The 8,939-nt window shown below is 34.6% G+C and overlaps 2 protein-coding genes across 2 annotated transcripts; both read left to right on the top strand.

Annotated features, from left to right (window-relative positions):
* Nucleotides 1-426: 426 nt before the first annotated feature.
* LOC116163995 lies at nucleotides 427-1,206 on the top strand. The gene has a single exon (XM_031478123.1). It carries the CDS (start codon nucleotides 427-429, stop codon nucleotides 1,204-1,206), a length of 780 nt encoding a protein of 259 aa, XP_031333983.1.
* Nucleotides 1,207-1,333: 127 nt separating this feature from the next.
* Nucleotides 1,334-7,988, top strand: LOC116164468. Its single transcript, XM_031478656.1, has 2 exons — nucleotides 1,334-1,876; nucleotides 7,643-7,988. The coding sequence occupies exons 1-2, from the start codon at nucleotides 1,459-1,461 to the stop codon at nucleotides 7,705-7,707; spliced, it is 483 nt and encodes a 160-aa protein (XP_031334516.1). The 5' UTR covers nucleotides 1,334-1,458; the 3' UTR covers nucleotides 7,708-7,988.
* The last annotated feature ends 951 nt before the right edge of the window (nucleotides 7,989-8,939 follow it).

Genomic DNA, 8,939 nt, shown 5'->3' on the forward strand with positions numbered 1-8,939 from the left:
TAGGCGAGCCTGTCATCTCCTAGAGCCAGTAAAAACTATTACCTGGCGTATAATGTACAATATTTTATTTGTTACTCATTTGTAAACGTAAATAATTAGTTCTTAAATTGATCTTGAAGAAATGTCTAAAATATTATATTATCCATGTAACAGAGACTTCGCATTAATTCTGGCCAATGAAATTGTCATCATTGTCATCATCATTGTCATCATCAAATATGGCGCGCGAGTAGTTGTTTGTGAAGTGTGTACGTCGTAAAATTTGTGTGATAAGGCCTGTATCCAGTTTATATTTAATTAATTAAAGTGTTTTGAACTTCAAATTTGGGATCTACTCTCAACAGAGAAGGCTGCAAGCAGTTTCAAAAGGCCTAAAATTAAAATTAATCTAACTCGAAACACGGCGTAAACAGTTCATACGCAGATATGGCGTACGCAACTTGTTCTCAAGGTGAGAGGTTAGAAATGGCAAGTAAAAACCCAGGTGACCCATCCAATTCCGATATAATGAACTTACTTAAAGACTTTATCCAAAAACAACAAGTGAGAGAAGATGATTTAAATAAATCAATTAACTACTGTCATGAGAAACTAGACGCCAACAGTGATGAATTAAACAAAATTAACCTACGTCTTAACGCTTACTCCGATTCGCTTGAGCAGCTCAAAAATGAAAACTGTAATTTGCGCAAAAATCTTTCCTCTTGCGTTTTTGAGATAGATAAGCTAGAACAATACACACGGCGCAACACTATCGAGATACATGGTGTACCCCTCGTTAAAGGAGAAGACGTCTATGGATTAGTACAGCAAATAGGGACAGCCTTATCCATGCATATTCCTAAGAATGCTATCGACATCTGTCACAGACTCCCCACTAGATCGTCTAACACGTCCCAGCCGATAATTTGCAAATTTGTGAACCGATACACCAAAGATGACTTAATAATCAAACGCAAGGTAATGCGGAATTTATCAGCTATAGATATTGGATTCACCGTTGCTGATGTAATATACATCAACGAAAATCTTACTCCGAAACGTCGTCAACTTCTGTATAAAATGCGACAGTTACAAAAAGATCTAAAATTTAAGTTTCTGTGGACTAAAAACGGAAACATTTATGCGAGAAAGGACGAAAAGTGCCCAGTTGCGGAAATCACTTCGGATAGTGACATCGCTCGCGTTAAATCTGGTGCGCTTTAAAAATGGACTACGATCGTGTTTACTCTTCTGTTGTTTTTGTCTGTAGAATAAGTATTAATATTGTAATATTAGAGTTTTTTTTATTTTTATTTTATATAGGTATCCAACCAACATTTAATGCACATTGAAATCTTGCTTTATTTTATGTATCAATATTTCAATTGTTATGCACATTATTCTGTTTGTAACATTACTGATCTGATTCTTGTTCTGTTTATTATATTGGGTATATTGATTTGATATTGATTTGATATGACTCGATGTTTAGATATTGCTCATTTAAATACAAGATCACTAATGGCAAATTTTTCAGATCTGAAGGAGATGCTAATTTTTAAAAAATATGATGTTCTTGCTGTGACAGAAACGTGGTTGACATCCCGAATATCCACAATTGCCGTCGATATTCTTGGTTACACCTTTGTACGTTCTGATCGTGTGTGTGAGAAACGAGGTGGAGGGGTAGGTATGTACATAAGAAAGGGGATAACATTTTCAATTGTAGAATCAGTATCTAGTAACTTACATATTGCCCTTGAGCAACTTTGGATTGTATTAAAGTTACATAATTTCACACTGGTCACGGGAGTGATATACAGAAGGCAGGAGTGTGCGTACGCTGGATTTTTTGAGGCCTTGGAGGAGTCCCTCTCGCTTTTAATGACCCACGGTAACCATATACTCTATACAGGAGATTTCAATATTGATTATCTGAAGAGTACTGACTCACAAACTTTGCAAATGTTGTCGTTATTCCATATTTTTGATCACAAACAGATAATTAATGAACCTACACGTGTATGCAAAAGAGCAGTACACTAATTGACTATATTGTGATCTCCTCAGACATTAAAGTAAGTAGATGGGGCACTTTAAGCATGCATAACTACTCTGACCATCATTTAGTTTACTGCACACTTCTTATAAATGATTCTAAAATTGATAAGCCTTTCTACTATACCTATCGAAACTTTCGGAATTTTAATTTGACTGAGTTTGACAACGATCTTAAATTTATCGATTGGGAATGTGCATACACTCTACCTAATATTAACGATAAGGTAGACTTTTTAAACGATAATATATTAGCTCTATTCGATAAGCATGCTGAATGTAGAAGAATAAAAATTACTAAGCCCCCGGCACCTTGGCTGACAGACAACATTAAACTAATGATATCCCTTCGAAACAAAGCTTTAACGAAATTTAAAAGGACAAAAAACCCCGCTCATTGGAGTTATTATAAACAGCTACGCAATTTCACCACTAATGCAATCCGATTGGGTAAAAAAGCGTACCTCGAGTACGAGCTGCAACAAGGACACGACACTCCCAAGGCTATGTGGAAAAAATTAAAGCAACTTGGCATCAGTTCCTCACACAAACGTGAACTTCCCAATGAACTTCGGGATGCAAATAAAATTAATGATTTTTTTATAAATTTAGCTGAGACGGTTACATCTGATGAAAACGCACTTATTCAATATTATACAAGTAATGCTTTCAGAACATCATCCACTCAATTTAATTTTAGTCTCGTTACTGAAGTAGATGTTTTAAAAACGTTCTTAAATCTTAAGAGTAATTCCGTCGGATGGGATGGTATTAGTCTGTGTATGTGGAAGTTATACTTACCTTACTTGGCTCCCATTATTACGCATATTGTGAATTCCTGTTTAGTTGATGGCATTTTTCCTAATTGCTGGAAAGTCGCCAAAGTTATACCATTAGCCAAGATAAACGATCCTAGAGAATTTAAAGACATCCGTCCAATAAGCATCTTACCTTGCCTGTCCAAGGTAGTAGAAAAGATTATGGCGTCTCAAATAAGAACTTATTTGGACTATGAAATATACTTCCACGAATGCAGTCTGGTTTCAGGCCCGGATATAGTTGCAATACCGCCCTTGCGTATATTACTGATGCCATTATGAGAGCCATTGATAACAACAACCTGGCTGTACTTGTTCTTTTGGATTACTCAAAAGCTTTTGACAGGATTTCACACAATATACTTATAGCTATTTTAAAGCACATAGGTTTTAGTGGCAGCGCATCTAGTTTAATTAATAACTATACAGGGTGTCCCTAAAAGGTCTGTACAACGCGCTACCAGGGGTTCTTGGTATCAAAATAGGACGATTTAACCCAACTTACCTCTATCCAAAAGTGCTTCGGTAAGGCGCTATCTACCGCCAAAGATTTAAAAAAAAAATCGTTATTTTTATTTTATCGGAAAATGGTTTTGCCGATTAAAATGAAATTCGGGATGTGAATGTCTAATGTAAAAAGGGTCTTTGTGATATCATCGTTTTGATTGTAGTTGCTATGTAGGTGGTAAAATACTGACCATCCACATCTGAAGAGGTCTAAAACTTTTTAACTACTATTTTGACGGTTCTGAATTTTTAGACACTGATAGACAGTTTACTTGCAAGCATTTTTTGTCTCTTGATGAATATCGCTATCTGTGATGGTTTACGAAAAAAAAAAATTTAGGCATGATGAATGGCATGCACCATACATGCGATTGTTCCTCAAAAACCATAAGTGCAAGCAAGAAGTAGGCTATGACGATTTGGAAACCTGTGAGTATACTCCCTAACGCATTGGCGACCATTTCCACGACAGTATCCAAACACTAATAGCATATCAGTTAACTCTGCGTTACTGTATTGAAAGCTCATATTACAATTTTAACAATGAAATTTTAAGTCTTCAAGCAAAACGTAAATTGTTCAAGTTTAAGAAACAACAAACAAACGTTACGCCACTCTCAGGTTTCACAGCCATCTTCTGATTTTTTTTAGAAACAATCGCATGTATGGTGCATGCCATTCATCATGCCTAAATTTTTTTTTTTTTCGTAAACCATCACAGATAGCGATATTCATCAAGAGACAAAAAATGCTTGCAAGTAAACTGTCTATCAGTGTCTAAAAATTCAGAACCGTCAAAATGTAGTTAAAAAGTTTTAGACCTCTTCAGATGTGGATGGTCAGTATTTTACCACCTACATAGCAACTACAATCAAAACGATGATATCACAAAGACCCTTTTTACATTAGACATTCACATCCCGAATTTCATTTTAATCGGCAAAACCATTTTCCGATAAAATAAAAATAACGATTTTTTTTTTAAATCTTTGGCGGCAGATAGCGCCTTACCGAGGCACTTTTGGATAGAGGTAAGTTGGTTTAAATCGTCCTATTTTGATACCAAGAACCCCTGGTAGCGCGTTGTACAGACCTTTTAGGGACACCCTGTATATCGGGCCGAAGTCAATATGTTATGCTGGATGGCGATGCCTCTGACACCCGTCCGGTGGTACTTGGTGTCCCTCAGGGATCTATTCTAGGGCCTCTTCTATACATTATCTACACCTTGGATATGGTGAGTGTACTGCAACACTGTGGGTATCACCTATATGCTGACGACACGCAATTATTTTACGAATTTCCGGCACACGCATTAGAAAAGGCATGTACCAATGTGAATGCAGATCTAGAAAATTTGATAGTTGTTTCGGAGAGGCACGGGCTAAAAATAAATTCGCACAAAAGCTTCGTGATGTTGTTTGGTAGAACTAAAGCACGTAACGTGAATGCGCCACAGCTTAATGTAAAAATTGGGGAGTCGCTCCTTCCGAATGTTGATAGCGTCAAAAACCTGGGCTTGACAATTGACAGTACATTACGATTTAAGAAGCATGTGTCGGAACTTTTACGCATAGCATACTTAAAGTTAAAAACTATATTTAACAATAGGCATGTTTTAAACCGTAAACTTAAGATTATGCTATGCGAATCTCTAGTTTTGTCTCAATTTACTTACTGCGACAATGTATATGGCCCATGTTTGGATGCCTTTGACGTCGGAAGAGTTCAGCGTGTGCAAAATTCCTGTCTTCGGCTAATATTTGGCCTGAGAAAATACAATAGAATATCGCATAAATTGGTCGAAATTAAGTGGCTCAATATGTCCAATCGTAGAAAGCTAAACCACGCATGTTTTATTCATAAAATTATTTCCAATAAATTTCCTCCCTATCTGTACGAAAAAATTCAATTTAGACATAATTTACATAATCTTAATACTAGAACAAAGCACCTTATATCAATTCCTAAACATCAAACTGTCCTTTATCAAAGGTCTTTTAGCTACAATGTCCCGAAAATCTACAACTCCCTTTCCTGTCATTTACACTCCTGTTCCCAAAAACGCTTCAGAGAAAACCTTAGATTAAAACTTCTTGAGCAGCAACAAACACACTTGAGATAATATGTTTAATTTTATTTTTTATTTTCAGTTTCGGTATTTTCAGTTTTATTCTGTGTTAAAAAAAAAAAAAATATTATCACTGTCATTTTTTTTTCTTTCCATATTCGGATAAGTACACTCACTAGGTTCTATGTTGAATAATTATTTGCCATTATCTGACTTAGCACAATAAATTATTAAAAGGGTTAAGTGGTAGAACAGATTGTAGTTTGTACTACATATCTGAACTTCGCCCTTTTGGTATAACGTATAATAAAATGAGTTTAATATTCACTAGAATTATGTATTGTTTCTCTGTACGTTATCCAATAAATGACTATTATTATTATTATTATTATTATAAATTACTAGATTACTAACTTGTCAAATTTTTACACGTCAGCTGTCAGTTTTACAAGTCAGTAGCGTTTAAAGATGACGTTTACCCTTTTGCTTTTGTCTTGTTAATCAACGTTTACAACTGAGTAACAAATAAAATGTTTTACATTATATTTGTATGTTAAATCAGTTTAAGTTACTTGTTTCAAATTCCTGCCTCAGCTACGCTTCGGCAGTTAACCTCACTCGTTAACGTAAACCTTGATTTACCATACTCATAGTTTCTTCGCAATGCATCGCTATAAGCAAGTTACCCTGTTCATTGGCATTATATAAACAGCTACGAAATGCTATAAATAGTGCTGTCATTAGTGTCATTCGTGGAAAGACTTACTACAAAATTAAATTCCCAAATATGAGTTCAAATCTTGCATGATCTGAAATCAAAAAGCTTAATATTAGTAAATCTAAAGCCTGAACATTTAACTAACGTAGATGAGCTAAATAATAATTTCCTCGATTCAATTCCTATCTGTCGAGTGATCGTGAACTAATAAACTTTATTCGGGCACAGTAATCCAAAAATTGCAGCACTGATATCCAAAATGGCACTGCATCCAAAATAATACTGCATCCAAAATAGGAACACTGATATCCAAAATTATCCTTCTTCTGGAAAGACACTGTCTAAACTTGGGGTGCACAAAGGCACGAGATTGGAAACGAAAATGGGCTATGCAAAACCGCGACTTCACTTCACTAATTTCAAATACTAAACAAAAATCTGTTCGCCTAAAAAACGACCCGTTTTTTGAGGCATGTGTTAAAGGGGCAGTATACCCAAATTTCATGTTTTCGTCTAAAGATAGATTGAAAATATCTAAGAGTAAAGGTGAAAACCGCAAGTCGCTACGCCGTTTCGTTATTATTTAATAACGAAACGGCGTAGCGACTTGCGGTACCATTTGGTAAGGTGTCGAACGTAAAAAACGGTCGTTGTGACGTATATGGATTCGATGACGTTTGACGTGTTAATTTGAGACTGGTAGTCAGTGATCTGCATTATTTTCAAACATGCATTTCATTTTTTTCATTTTATTTATTGTGCTAAGTAATTACATAGTAATTTTTGCACTCGTCTTAAAATTACTTTGGTACTTACAATGTGTGTGTATGTGTATATATAAACATAACATGAAACAAACAAACAACTATTAAAATATACATAAAAATTAAAGCCATTAATGATCACTATGGAACAATATTAAACACAAACACAAGAACACTAAGACTAAGGATGTGCAGTAAGAGTGAGGAATTCTTTCACAGTGTAGAAGCAATGATTGAATAGCAACGTTTTTAACTTTCGCTTAAATATAAATTTATTTTGAATAGTCTTCAGATCACTTGGAAGCTTATTAAAGAAATTTACACCGGCGTGATTTGGTGATTTAGTACAATAACTGTTCTTCACTTTAAAGTTTACAAAATCGGTTTTGTGTCTGGTGTTATAACTATGAATGTCAGAATTCCTCAGAAGGTTGTGCTTATTTAAGTGAATGTGACATAGTAGTTTGAGGAGGTATATAGATGCCACGGTCAATATTTTTTTGCTTTTGAAGAATTCACGGCACGATGTTCTCCCACTAAGACCAAAGATCAATTTTACTATCCTTTTTTGTAATACAAAAACCCTTTGAACATCTCGACCCTGCCACCATACTATAATTCTATACGCTATAGCTGAATATCCATATGCATAATAAACATTTAAAAGTGTTTCAGTATCCAGCATTGATTTTAACGTGGTCAATAAGTAATTAATTTGTTGCAGACGTTGTTGATATGAGTGTCCCAGGAGAGCCCACTATCGCATGTAATTCCCAGAAACTCTACTGATGTAGACGTATAGACTATACTCTTGTCAAAAGAAAACTGGTGAAAAGATGATTTTTTTCGCATGCTGTGATGTTCAATAATCAATGTTTTTGCAGGATTAATTATTAGATAATTCCTAAAGCACCAATTTGAAAATGCACTCCAACATGCGTTAATTTTCTTTATTAGATTAGCCGTTGTAGGGTCAAATATGATCATACACGTATCGTCAGCATATATGAGCAATTTACCATGTGTAATAAAATTAGGAAGATCATTGATGTATAAGAGAAAGATAAGTGGTCCCAAAACGCTACCTTGTGGAGTTTCTAAATCTAACTTAATTCATCCGAAAGCTTGTTGACAGCTACATAATTCTTCGTTTTCTCAAAAATGACAACGAACCAGTTGTTTAATGGATCCTCGATTCCAAGGTTATAATCTGTCGGATACAATGCTTTATTTACAGTTGTCAAAGCTCGAAGATATAATGAAAAGATAGACACACGTATTCACTACGACATCTAATTTACTGTGTCACAGAACTGTATGTATTCGCAATACTTGATTCTGTTGAACAAGCCATTTTAAACCGTTGCTGACCATTGTTATTAGTTGAAATTTGTTTAATACGATAAATCCGTTTTGCCACCGACCTTTTCTATTATTTTTGAGAAACTGTACTATAAAAAGCAATCGGCGATATTTGCGACATCGCTAGGGTTCCACTTTTTTATTGTAGTAAAGTTCACGGAGGCCAATTTTAAAGGCTGATGGGAAATTGGCCCTCCTTAATTGAACAATTTAATATGATGTTCGTAATATGAGGGCAATCAATTCTTTACATACTTGATTGCGCTTACAGGTAACCGTTCTAACCAGTTAGTTTTATTTGGCAGACTAACTATTATTCGATTAAACTTCGTCACTTTGAGACTGATGTAAAAAACATTGATTGAGTGCAGATTCACTTATTCGTACATTTCTTATTAAATTACTAACCCAAAATGATCATAATTTTATTGAAATTCTGTTTGATAATATTGGCCAAAAGCTGCAGCCATATCAATTCGAACAGTTAAAGTTTATTCTTATAATTTATTTTTTTATTTTGTATTCGTTTGTTTACATTGACTTGTTAACTAAGTCCAGCATTAGTTTTTTTTTTTTTAGATGAGATTGTTGATTAAATTTTTGTAATAATTTTTCTTTTTCCAATATTATTGATGTTTTATTCTCTTTTTTAAGGTTTG

This window comes from Photinus pyralis, unplaced genomic scaffold, assembly GCF_008802855.1.
Source record: "Photinus pyralis isolate 1611_PpyrPB1 unplaced genomic scaffold, Ppyr1.3 Ppyr1.4_LG2, whole genome shotgun sequence".
NCBI lineage: Eukaryota > Metazoa > Arthropoda > Insecta > Coleoptera > Lampyridae > Photinus > Photinus pyralis.

Coding starts and splice junctions, on each gene's coding strand:
- LOC116163995 (XM_031478123.1), top strand. CDS start 427: ATGGCGTACGCAACTTGTTCTCAAGGTGAGAGGTTAGAAATGGCAAGT.
- LOC116164468 (XM_031478656.1), top strand. CDS start 1,459: ATGACTCGATGTTTAGATATTGCTCATTTAAATACAAGATCACTAATG. Junction 1,877..7,642: donor CTCGCTTTTAATGACCCACG/GTAACCATATAC, acceptor AATTTGTTGCAG/ACGTTGTTGATATGAGTGTC.